At 42.7% G+C, this 14,296-nt stretch overlaps 1 protein-coding gene across 1 annotated transcript in view; it reads right to left on the bottom strand.

Moving 5' to 3' along the window:
• usp13 (ubiquitin specific peptidase 13) overlaps positions 1 to 14,296 on the bottom strand; it is a 52,950-nt gene that overhangs the window by 28,087 nt on the left and 10,567 nt on the right. The window contains exons 4-10 of the mRNA XM_063201919.1: positions 13,022 to 13,143; positions 11,508 to 11,650; positions 6,635 to 6,819; positions 5,852 to 5,946; positions 5,476 to 5,654; positions 4,937 to 5,008; positions 4,141 to 4,234 (exon numbers count right to left, since the gene is read on the bottom strand). Of these exons, the coding sequence (XP_063057989.1) occupies positions 4,141 to 4,234; positions 4,937 to 5,008; positions 5,476 to 5,654; positions 5,852 to 5,946; positions 6,635 to 6,819; positions 11,508 to 11,650; positions 13,022 to 13,143 (890 nt within the window). The remainder of the gene's footprint in view (positions 1 to 4,140; positions 4,235 to 4,936; positions 5,009 to 5,475; positions 5,655 to 5,851; positions 5,947 to 6,634; positions 6,820 to 11,507; positions 11,651 to 13,021; positions 13,144 to 14,296) is intronic.

Raw genomic sequence — 14,296 nt, 5'->3', positions numbered from 1 at the left:
TGGATTCTTTGTTTGAACAACTAGCTCCAACTTACCTCTCACCATGATATCATGGGAAGTGTGAGCCTATATATACCAGAACATATACGTGACCATCAGAATGACGTGGGAACATGGCCATTTTTTGTGTACCACTTTAAAATTTTAAAACTACAATAAACGCAGAATATAACAATGAGTAATATTTTCATGCAAACCAAAGATATTCCTCAGAGGTAAATGGGTTTCTGTTTGAGAAATTTAGCTCCAAGAAGTGCATTGCATGATGGTACATGCATGATGGTGCATGATGGGTAAATGAACTTTGTGTAAGCACACTTTGAATATATTTGGGTGAAGTACAATCATGGTGCACTTAGAAAAAGTGTACTTGCAATATGTTAAAGCGATTTACTTTAAAGCGCACTATAGAAAATCACACTTCGAAGACATTTGGGTGAAGTGTAATCATATTGCACTTTAAAAAAGTACAATTGCAATATGTTATTAAAAAATACACTTTTAGTAAGTTCACTATTAGAACACTATTAGTATATTCCTCTAAATACACTTTAGCCAAACATCTTCGAAGTACACTTGAAGTATGGATTGCTAAGTGTACTTTCTTTGAGAACAACTTAATTACATCTAAGTACACTTTAAATAAGCATATTGTAAACATACTTTTTCTTAGCACAAAAAGCACAAGTGCACTTTTAACATGCTAAGTACACTTCAGTCATGCTTTTATTGTACTAAATTGAACCACTTTTTCACCTGGGTATTTGACGATATCCCTCAACAATGCAACAACATAGAATAATGGTTAGGGCAAGAGATTGTCTTGTTCATATAAAATCACTAAGATTTTTACCCTTGGCACGAAATTAATGCCAATCGGACTTCTGATGTCAACTTGGTGCTGAAGGGCAGCGCATGGGTTTCAAATGCAATGCGTCAATCTGCTTTCAGATCTGCGTTCGGTTTCTACAGTCCAACGAAAAACTTTGAATGCATAAAATGAACAGCGATTTGGCGAGACGGCTGCTGGTTAGGCTAGATATTGCTGTCAACTAAGCATTTTGCGAAATCTGTGCATTGCACAATAGGTAGCCTATCTGTACTGGACTGGTTGCCTGGCTGGCGCAGATGATCTGAGTGTAGGCTATGTTGCGTCACACTTTGAACAGGCACGTCCAGGCGGCTGTAGGCGCCTACTGGCGCTTGACAGGTGAAGTGAACAAAGAAGGGAAAGGGTATGAGTAGCCACTGTGGTCTTTTATCATGAAAATGTTATGAAAATGATATTGTGAAATTTGTTCTATGTAAAAAGCCTCAGATTTTCCAACAAATTAAAAACTGCTTTTGAAAGAAGTTCCAATGTGAAACAAAATTTAGTCTTCAGAAAACTTTTTTCCCCAAAACATCAGCCTGAAAATGGGGGGTCGTCTTATATTCAGGATCGTCTTATATTCCGGCCAATACGGTAATTAACCTATTAAGACATAGCCATTGCAGTACTGGTGACAGTAAGGTTATAACATAGGCTCTGAGCTAAGGGCTTAATTGGTATGATGGTATTTTTGAGGATAGATTACCGGTATATACAGTAGATAATAAGATGAAAAGGTTTAACATGCACAAGTTTATGAACAAACATAACCATAGAATATATAGGAGCACTGGGCATGGCAATGGCCTCATTTACATGAATTAACTCACTTTAATTCTGAATAAAGCTTAATTGCGCAAAACGTCATGAAAACACTGCACAATGCTAAATTAAATGAAAGATGAAATTAAACTCGACGGAACTATTTAATTCTGAATTATTAATTTGGAATTAAAAACGTCATGTAAACGTAGTAATTGACTCTTTAAACCAGCAACCATGTCATTGCTTTTAAATAATACTTCATTACACTGTTGCTTTTATCCAGATATTACAGTCATTCTAGGTACAAGGTATTGGTTACAGTCCCCAGAGCAACGTGGGGTCAGGTGCCTTGATCAAGGACACTGAAACCATGGACCAAGGTGGGGAGAGATAATGGTAAGGTTTGAACCTGCAACTAGGGAAGGGAAGATTCACTGATACGTATCCGAAAATCGATACGACCTGTACGGTACGGTTGCATCGATTTGCAAACGTCTGCATCGGTAAGAAACGCAAATAAAATCGAGATACATCGTATCTTCACTGTCCGTATCGGTACAAACCGGATAAGATCTCTTAAAACTTTATATATATGCCGTCCATTTCTTTTATATACAGTCCCAGGAAAAAGTCTGTACACCCTTTGAAATTTCTTACATTTCTGTCAAAATTGATCATAAAACATGGTCTGACCTTCCCGGAAATCTCAAGAAGGAACAATCAGAGTCTGCTTTAATTAATTCCACCCAAACATTTACATGTTATCATATTTTTATTGGTCATAAGGTCATAACATTCACAGGAGAGCAGGGCATAAGTAAGTACACCCTTGAATGAAGTAGGCTTTAACCCTCAGTTAGTTGCAATATCATCAACCAGACTTGTCCTGTAGTTGCAGATCAGATTAACAAAACAATCTGTTTGTATCTTGTCTCCCTCTTCTTTAGAGAACTGCCTCTCGTCAGCAAGGTTTGTGGGATGTCTGGAGTGCATAGCTTTCTTGACTTCATGCCATATAATCTCAATTGTTTTTTTGTCAGGGCTTTGACTGGGCTATTCCACAATGTGTATTTCATTATTATGAAGCCATTCTAAAGTCGATTTGCTTCTAAAGTATGGGTTGTTGTCACATTTCAGCACCCATACTCTTGTGTGCTTCAACTGTGTGACAGACTTCCTCACGTTGTTTCTGAAAAATATCGCAATAAACTCGAGTTCATTGTTCCACTGATAATAGCAAACTGTCTACTGCCTGAGGCAGCAAGGTAGCCGCATATAATGATGCTCCCGCCACCATACTCAGAAGAGGAGATGTAACCAAGAATAGCTAAAAATGGGATTTATTCTGCCAATCTAAAATGAATGGGGTTTCTGTCCAAAATATTGCTGCACCTTTGAGGTTTGCGAAAAAGCGTTTATATGCTTCATAGAATTACTGCAAAATATTCTGTAGACCAACGTTGAAACCAAAGTTGAATTGTTCAGGGGAACACACAATGTCATGTTTGGAGGAGAACTGGAGAACCACACCTTCACCAAAACATCATCTCCACCTTTGAGTATGGTGGTGGGAGCATCATTATATGCGGCTACCTTGCTGCCTCAGGCCCTTGACAGTTTGCTATTATCAGTGGAACAAGGAACTCAGAAGTTTATCGAGATATTTTACAGAAAAAAGTGAGGTAGTCTGTCAAACAGTTGAAGCACACAAGAGGATGGGTGCTGAAATGTGACAACAACCCATACTTTAGAAGCAACTCGACTTTATAATGGCTTCATAATAATGAAATACACATTCTGGAATAGCCCAGTCAAAGCCCTGACAAAAAACAATTGAGATTATATGGCATGAAGTCAAGAAAGCTATGCACTCCAGACATCCCACAAACCTTGCTGACGAGAGGCAGTTTTCTAAAGAAGAGGGAGACGAGATGCATCCAGATTGTTTTGTTAATCTGATCTGCAACTACAGGAAACATCTGGTTGAGGTTATTGCGACTAACTTAAGGTTAAAACCTATTGAATTCAAGGGTGTACTTACTTATGCCTTGCTGTCCTGTGAATGTTTACATCTTATGGCCAATGAAAATATGAAAACTTGTAAATGTTTGGGTTGAATTAGTTAAAGCAGACTCTGGTTGTTCCTTCTTGTGATTTTCGGGAAAATCAGACCATGTTTTATGACCAATTTTGACAGAAAGGTAAGAAATTTCAAAGGGTGTACAAACTTTTTCCTGGGACTGTATATATATATATATTTTTTTTTTAGGGGCTTTTATGCCTTTATTTGATAGGACAGTCTGAGATGGTGACAGGAAGCGAGTGGGACAGAGACGGGGTGGGATCGGGAAATGACCCCGGCAGGACTCGAACCGGGGTCCCCGTGGACATGCAAGCCCAAATGCGGGGGGCTTAGTGCGCTGTGCCACAGTGCCCCCCATGCCGTCCATTTCAGGTCTATATATTAAAAATGTTTTGTGTGTGTACATGTAGCGGTCAGGTACCTTGAATTCTTCTTTCATCACCTGTTCAATCAGCTCTGACTTCATTGGAGGCTTCGCATAGAGACCAGACAACAGACCATGGCCAAGCTTAGCCCTTAGAGAGAGAGAGAGAGAGAGAGAGAGAGAGAGAGAGAGAGAGAGAGAGAGAGAGAGAGAGAGAGAGAGAGAGCGAGAGAGAGAGAGAGAGAGGGAGAGACAGAGACAGAGAGAGAGAGATGCTTCAAGTGTTAAAGTTGTAAGTCAAAGTAACATCATCTAGCACACTCAAACTATATACTTCACTATATACTCTATACTTCAAGACACATTCAAACACACATTCAAACACACACACACACACACACACACACACACACACAGACACACACACACACACACACACACACACACACACACACACACACACACACACACACACACACACACACACACACACACACACACACACACACACACACACACACACACACACACACACACACACACACAGCCCTATTTATACTGGGTGGCAGCTGTGACACAGGAGCCCATAATGTCTAGACCCAATGTGGAACATGATGGCTGGTGACACTCTCTCTCTCTCTCTCTCTCTCTCTCTCTCTCTCTCTCTCTCTCTCTCTCTCTGTCTCTCTCTCTCTCTGTCTCTCTCTCTCTCTCTCTCTCTCTCTCTCTCACACACACACACAAACACACACACACACACATACACACACACACACACACACAAACAAATATACAAAGACACAGACAAACATGAACATACACACACGCGCGCGCCCGCACACGCACAACTTACATCTGTGTTGCAAAGTCCTGCGTAGGGTCCAGAGGAGAGTAGTCAAATATTCTCTGTAAATTTCCTACGTACCTGTAGACACGCACGTATACACACACACGCAGGTGCACACGCGCGCACACACACACACACACACACACACACACACACACACACACACACACACACACACACACACACACACACACACACACACACACACACACACACACACACACACACACACACACACACACACACACACACACACACACACACAAGCAGTTTATATGAAAAATAAATGGATCAGTTTGTATGGAAAATTATTATTGTATTTGTACATTGGATGTGTGTGTGTGCATGTGTGTGTTCTCATCCAACAGACAACAGGACGTACAAGAGTTCTTACTACATCATATTAACCTCATGGAGGTGTGTGTGTGTGTGTGTGTGTGTGTGTGTGTGTGTGTGTGTGTGTGTGTGTGTGTGTGTGTGTGTGTGTGTGTGTGTGTGTGTGTGTGTGTGTGTGTGTGTGTGTGTGTGTGTGTGTTACTACTCACGCCCTCTGGAAGTCTGGTATGCTGAAGAGAACCTGTAACGTGGTGCTGATGTAACAGCTGTTGCCTATGTTACGAATGCCCGTGTACCCGGGGCCGAACACGCCCTTCAGCTTAAGCCCCGCCTCCTGGAGAACCTCCCACTCGCTACGGCGACTGTTCTCCGTCTGACCATTTTCTTTCTGAAACACACACACACATTAACACATACAAACACACACACATTAACACACACACACACACACACACACACACACACACACACACACACACACACACACACACACACACACACACACACACACACACACACACACACAGACTGGGCACACACAAACTGGGCACACAACCACACACACACACACACACACACACACACCTTGTTCATCTTGAGCATGTCAATGCCAAAGTGCGCCAGATGATCTGAGATGTTTGGGTCCAGTACTGCCTCCTCCTCCTCAAAGGAATATATATCTAAACACACACACACGCACGCACGCACGCACACACGCACGCACACACACACACAGGACAAGAGTCAGAACCCAGTTCTACCAGGTTGTAGAGCTTGAAAGTGGACGTGACGTAGTTCCGTGTTTACGGGACCTTAGCCGACTATCTAACAGCACGGTAGCGAGTAAATATCTTCAGATTCCAGGGTTACAAATATGCTGGGTAACAAATATGCTGTTTTAGGGAAAAAATTGAGACTACTCGTGCAAAAACATCATACACGTATTTTGTTCAGAAGTCATCTGCAAAAATATTCTAAAAATATTAAATATTAAATTAAATAGAAATATAATTTTAATACCGGCATTGCACTACAGTACATGCTAAACTTTTCCGCTAAAAACGCCCTGAGGTCCCATGAAAGCGGAGGATATGACGTCACTTTCCAGCTCTATACAGTAAGATATTTTTTCCCTTTCATCTTTAAGTCACAACACAGTAACATGGCACAGAGTATTCAAATGACTTACATCTCACAGTGACACACACCCACACCCACACACACACACACACCAACACAAACACACACACACGCACGCAAGCACACATGGACACACACACACACACACACACACACACACACACACACACACACACACACACACACACACACACACACACACACACACACACACACACTGAGACGTACCTGCTCCGTCTGGTGTGATGGTGTCCATTTTGACTGCGAGGGGGTAGTTGGTCTCTCTGTAGTGGTCCAGCGCGTGTCCGTTCCCGCCGCTCCCGTCGAAGAACCACTTGCCACACAGAACCGAGCCGTCCGTCAGGTTCAACCACAGGTTCTCCCGCAGCTCACACTTAGAGCACTTCCAGCCACTAGAACACACACACAGACACAAACACACACACACACACCAGACACACACACACACACACACCCACACACACATCAGACACACACACACACACACACACACAGACACAAACACACACACACACACACACCAGACACACACACACACACACACACACAAACACACACACACACACACCAGACACACACACACACACAACCACACACACACACACACCAGACACACACACCAGACAGACAGACAGACAGACAGACACACACACACACACACACACACACACACACACACACACACACACACACACACACACACACACACACACACACACACACACACACACACACACACACACACACACACACACACACACACACACACACACACACACAACAAGAAGGAGAATGTGACTTGTGCTGTGTTTACACCAGATGACAGGCAGGTTTGGAAGAGAGCCCTGGGTTTGAGTGGGCTGGTTGGGTTGCTTCCCTGGCTGGATGTTGCGTTGCACAACATTGACCCAGGTGCTTGGAGGTGCATGACGCAGAATTCACATTTCATGTTTTTATATGCTTCAGAGGCTGAGATATTTAGGTTTTTAAAATATTTTTTTTTGTCTTTTTTGACTTTATTCATAGGACAGTATGAGAGGTAGACAGGAAGTGAATGGGGAGAGAGACGGGGAGGGGTTGGCAAAGGACCCGGGCCGGGAATCGAACCCGGGTCAGACGCATGGCTGCATAGGTTTTTAGAGGCTCAGGGCAAATTTTCTGAAAAAGGGCTTAGGCATTTAGCAGGCGTTTTTTGCATCAATGCGTTAATGATTTTGATCTTCACAAAGCAGCTCTCATGCCTAAAGAAGATGAATATACTTATAGCCTAGTATATTAGCAGATATGCACATGTTTGTAATGATTTATGTCTATGACTATCTATGTGTCTGTTAGCTTGTTTGTGTGTGGTATTGTGTGTTGTGTGTGTGTGTGTGTGTGTGTGTGTGTGTGTGTGTGTGTGTGTGTATGAGCTTGTGTGTGTGTGTGTGTGTGTGCGCGTGTGTGTGTGTGTGTGTGTGTGTGTGTGTGTGTGTGTGTGTGTGTGTGTGTGTGTGTGTGTGTGTGTGTGTGTGTGTGTGTGTGTGTGTGTGTGTGTGTTGCACATGTGTGGATATATGTCCGAGCTTGTTGTCTGCTTGAGGTTTAAATTTAGAGCTGCAACCTTTGGCAACATCCTGCAGGACTGCCGCCTCCCCTTCTCTCTCTCTCTCTCTCTCTCTCTCTCTCTCTCTCTCTCTCTCTCTCTCTCTCTCTCTCTCTCTCTCTCTCTCTCTCTCTCACACACACACACACCTGTATTACCATCACCCTCTCACTCTCTCTTTCTCGGAACTTGATTTCCTATGGGATTAATAAATGTTACTCTACTCTTCTGTTACTCTACTTGTCACCCCCTAACTCACTGTCAACCCACAGTTAGTCTTAGTCAGCTGTCTTTTTCCTCCCCCTGCCTCCCTCTCTCTCTACCTCCCTCTCCCTCTCCATCTCTCTCTCTCTCTCTCTCTCAATTACATTTCAATTCGATTCACTTCAATTCAGTTAAATTCAACTCTCTCTCTCTCCATTTCTTTCACTCGCCATCACTCTCCATCTCTCTCTCCCTCTCCCTCCATCTCTCTCTACTCTTTCTCAATTCCTCTGCCCATCAATCTCTCTATTTCTCAACCTTCTGTCACTCTCTCTATCCCTATCTATTTCTTCTTCCTCTTTCCCTCCTGTTCTTGTCTTTCCTCTCTCTCTCTCTCTCTCTCTCTCTCTCTCTCTCTCTCTCTCTCTCTCTCTCTCTCTCTCTCTCTCTCTCTCTCTCTCTCCTCTCTCTTCTCTCTCTCTCCTCTCTCTCTCTCTCACACACACACACACACACACACACACACACACACACACACACACACACACACACACACACACACACACCTGACCAGACAACAGGATCTTCTTACAGGGTGGGTAACACTGCTTCAGCTGACTCAGACTCACACAAACAACCACGCCACACCACATCACATAAACAAATAAGCAGCCCCACATGTGCACAACAACATCAACAACAACAACAACAACAACAACAACAACAACATCAACAACAACAAATGCAGTCTCTTACACACAAATACATCCATGACCCCCCCTCTCAATACATACAATGGTAATAGGCCCAATTCTGCCCCCTGACACCCCTCCAACTGACCAGTTTCCTCACATACATACACCAACCAGGACACATACCGTAAGCACACACTATTGTCTTTTCTTCAGTTTTTCAGTTAGTCCAAAACGCAGTAACTGCAGAACCAAGCAGAGCCACCAGACGACCCAATCACTAGGGAGAACCCAACAGAGAACAATCCACCGGTCTCAATCACTAGAGAATCCGGAGCAAACAATCCACCTGTTTCAATCGCCAGAGAGTCCAAAGTAAACAATCCACTTGGTTTCACACAGAACCCAAAGAGAACAATCCACCTGTCTCAATCACTACAGAACCCAAAGAAAACAATCAACCGTTTTAATACCGAACCCAAAAAGAATGATCCACCCGTTCATATGACTACAGAGCATAGGCCTATTCAGAACCCTGTTTCATTAGACAGTTACAAACCCCAACTCCGATGAAGTTGGGACGTTTGGTAAACAGTGAATAAAATCAAAATGCTATCATTTTCAAAACATTCAATCTATTCATTTGATGGAGAATAGTGAAAAGACAACATATTAAGTGTTAAAACCGAGAAAAAATATTGTTTTGGGGGACAAATGTACTCATTTCTAATTTGATAAATCCAACACGTCTCAAAAGAGTTGGGACGGGGATCAGTGAAATTTAGTAAACATCCAAATAAGATAAAACAACAAAGAAGAACATTTCAAAATGAATTGTACTGACGGACAATATAGGTGTCCAGGTATAAGATCATCACAGAGAGGCTGAGTCACTCAGAATTAAAGATGTAAAGGGAATAATTACCATAGTTATTACATACATTTTTGAATTCCCTTTGATTTACCATGATTGAGTGTATATAAGACATATTTTTGTTAATAAAATCATTGTATAGGTTCATGACATCATGAAATATATATTGGCTGTAGTCTCACTCTAATTCCTGGAGTGCTAGAGCTATTGAACATTTACCATATTAAGAATGCTTAATGCATGAAAATGATACAGGGGTGTAACATTCTCCTAAGCACCTGAGCTCACTTGAAATAGACCCAGAAGACATGGGAAACTGTCCTTTGCTTACAGAAGTCAGCAGAAGTTGTAGAAGTCCATTCTTTTTGACAATAATAGAGCATTGCACATCCTGTACTACAGTAAAAATGGACCATCCAACTTGTGTTAGTGCTAGCTTCAAAAGTCAGCCTCCATGATGGCATGCGGGTGCAGTAGTGCATTGGTTAAGATGTTCTCACTCATCTGTAGAGTTAAATACAGTGCTGAATGGTATAAATGGGTTTTAAACAGCATGAAAAGCCACTCATGCATTATATTTTGAAGGGAGATCTTCGATTACTGCCACATAGTAAGGTCAAATTGCATTCTCTACTATGTTTTAACAGTTTGGCTCCATCATAAGGTCCAGCAGGTGATAAAATGGTGGGCTTTGGGTCAAGACCTGTCACACTGTAAGCACTACAGAAAGGAAAACATTGCAAAACATGACAAGGAATACACCCACCATTTAAGCTGGTGAAATCATGTCCAAGATAGGAATTAACACTGTTTTTTATATAAAATCATCTCATCGGTTAATGCATTTAACTGTTAAGTGTTGTCTTTGGTTTTGTTTTTAGTCTTACTCGACATTAGCTGCCATTTATTGTCCCCGTCCCAACTCTTTTGAGACGTGTTGGATTTATCAAATTAGAAATGAGTACATATGTCCCCCAAAACAATATTTTTTCTCAGTTTTAACACTTAATATGTTGTCTTTTCACTATTCTCCATCTAATGAATAGATTGAATGTTTTGAAAATGATAGCATTTTGATTTTATTCACTGTTTACCAAACGTCCCAACTTCATCGGAGTTGGGGTTTGTAGATAGAACCATCCATCATTTTCAATATGGAACCCATATAGAACCATCCATCTTTCACTGACTGAGTTCACTGTCAGTAATCAGCACCAGAGGTGGCCAAAGTAACAGTAGAAGTAAAAAAACAAAACTTGTCATAGTTTCATTCCAACACAAGTAACCGAGTAACTGGTCTACAGTTACTGTAGAGCAATGTACTGTACCTGACTCGGCACTGATTGGACATTTTAGGGTTTTCTTTTTAGATTTATAGGTTTTTTTTCAGTAACAACAACGTCTAGCCATCTCATTAGGTACAATGGAATAACTGGTGTAACCGCTATGATGTAAGATCATGTGCTAGAGTTGTACTTACACAAATATACGACTTCTACCATACTTTTACTTTGGCCACTTCTGATCAGCTCTCATATCAAAATCACAAACAATACGAGACGCCATGTCACATGAGGTCTCTTTGCACTGTGTGTGTGTGTGTGTGTGTGTGTGTGTGTGTGTGTGTGTGTGTGTGTGTGTGTGTGTGTGTGTGTGTGTGTGTGTGTGTGTGTGTGTGTGTGTGTGTGTGTGTGTGTGTGTGTGTGTGTGTGTGTGTGTGTGTACCTGGGTGGTATGCGCACTGCGTTGTCCAGTTGCCGTAAGCTGCGTGCGTGTCGTGACACCTGAATCTCCTCGTCCCATGAGTCCAGCTCTTGCTTCTTATACGCAGAGGGAGCGTTGAGGATCGCATCACACGCTATAGTGACCTACACACACACACACACACACACACACACACACACACACACACACAGAGGGAGCGTTGAGGATCGCATCACACGCTATAGTGACCTACACACACACACACACACACACACACACACACACAGAGGGAGCGTTGAGGATCGCATCACACGCTATAGTGACCTACACACACATACACACACACACACACACAGAGGGAGCGTTGAGGATCGCATCACACGCTATAGTGACCTACACACACACACACACACACACACACACACAGAGGGAGCGTTGAGGATCGCATCACACGCTATAGTGACCTACACACACAAACACACACACACACACACACACACACACACACACACACACACACACACACACACACACACACACACACACACACACACACACAGAGGGAGCGTTGAGGATCGCATCACACGCTATTGTGACCCACACACACACACACACACACACACACACATACACACACACACACACACACACACACACACACACACACACACACACACACACACACACACACACACAGACACACACACACACACACACACACACACACACACACACACGCAGGCACGCATAATTATCTTACAATGTCACAATACACCTGTACCAATACACGCACACACCTCCCTGTTGGAATCTTGTAGTGATCAGGGAAGATCACACCCACCCACACACACACACACTGATCAGTTCTGGTAGATCCTCTATATTGGGAAGGGAGAGTTTGTAGTGATGATGGAAGATGACCATACACACACATACACAAACGTAAACACACACACACACACACACACACACACACACACACACACACACACACACACACACACACACACACACACACACACTGTCAGTTCCTGCACCTAGTTCACAGATGGGCATTTGGGAACCGGAAAGTTGGTTTGCGATATAAACAGAAAAATATTTGTTTTTTCTCTGCGAACCGTGACAACAATATGGACGTCAGCAGGTTCATGCAAGTAACACATCGTCACATACAATTGTTTAGAACCCGATATGAACACAGGTGGTTCGCAGGTAAACACTTAAGTTCCGAACGTAACTAGTGCGGGAACGAGCACCAGCATCATTCTGGTCGGCACACTCTGAACACACACACACACGCACACACGCACACGCACACACACACACACACACAGACACACACACACAGACAAATACACACACAGAGACAAACACACACACACACACAGAGACAAACACACACACACACACACACACACACACACACACACACACACACACACACACACACACACACACACACACACACACACACACACAGACACACACACTCATACAAACTGTAAACACACACACACAAACACACACAGACTGACCAGTGCAGGTAGTTCCTCTATGTTGGGTAGGGGGATTTCGTAGTGGTGGGGGAAAATAACCAGCTTGGCTTCGTCCTCATACTCGTAGTCCACTCCGTTTAAATCCCGCTCCAGCTCCAGGTCTTTGAACAGACCAGAACACATGTCAATCATCATAGTTACTATGGACACACACGTCAATCATCATAGTTACTATAGACACACACAAGTCAATCATTAAAGTTACCATGGAAGCGGTAATGGGCAACCTGGATTCAGCTACTACAATCCAGTGCCACATATTCCAAATGACTCTGTTGTACAGTGCCTGTCCAAAGAGGACAATTGGGCAGGTAAAACCAGGTAATTTGGAATATGTGGCACTGGATTCTAAATCCAGATTGCCCATCACTGCAGGGAAGCATCTGATAATTATTATTTTGGCAATGGAGACACAACAGTCATCATAGTTGCCTTGATACCATGACATACACATGTCAATCATCATACCACAGAGGCACATATGTCTATAATTCTACAGTAGTTATCGTGAACACACATCAATCGCGTTATTACGCATCATATGCAATATGCGTATTATTTCATGAAACCTCAAATCGGAAGCAATAGCCTGTACCCAGCACTTTCAACCCTTTCTCAGATTAATGGCAGCCTAATTGTCCCAAGCGATTTTGAAATCAAACTGAAGCCCATGCACGGAAGACTCGCATTGGATAGGGACTGGGTTTCAGCAAATGACACAGCAAGGCGCACAAATAACAACGTGGGACTTATGATGCGTCCTTTTCAGATTAATTGTGGACATTGGGTGAACTATTTGGCTGTCAACTTTAGACATAGGCTACAGGGTTGGATTCCAGGTCAAAAACAGCTGTGCTGCTGACGTAATATTAGTAATAGAATGCTTGATGAAACGCTCCATGCTGCGTCGAGATTTCAGAATGTTGAAGGGTCTAACATTCTGCACTTCCACGCGTTTCAAACAGGCGGCGTAGGGTGCATGTACACAATGATAAAAAATAATGGACATGAAAACCAGGGATCATTGGAAATTTACTCCACTACACACAGTAAAGCAAAATATTAACAATGAAAGTTATTCTAAATAGCATAATAGGGCACCTTTAAAGTAACATGGAGACACATGTCAATTATTACTGTAACTGAGTTTTAAATTAACTTTTTTCAACACCAGCCGAAATGGCTAGTAGATGTTAATCTTACTTGCCAAACACACACTTACTGATGGGGCTAGTACGTTTTCAGCCAAACTAA

This window comes from Engraulis encrasicolus, chromosome 6 (genome assembly GCF_034702125.1).
Source record: "Engraulis encrasicolus isolate BLACKSEA-1 chromosome 6, IST_EnEncr_1.0, whole genome shotgun sequence".
NCBI classification, from domain to species: Eukaryota; Metazoa; Chordata; class Actinopteri; order Clupeiformes; family Engraulidae; genus Engraulis; species Engraulis encrasicolus.
This window is presented reverse-complemented; position numbering and strand designations above follow the sequence as displayed.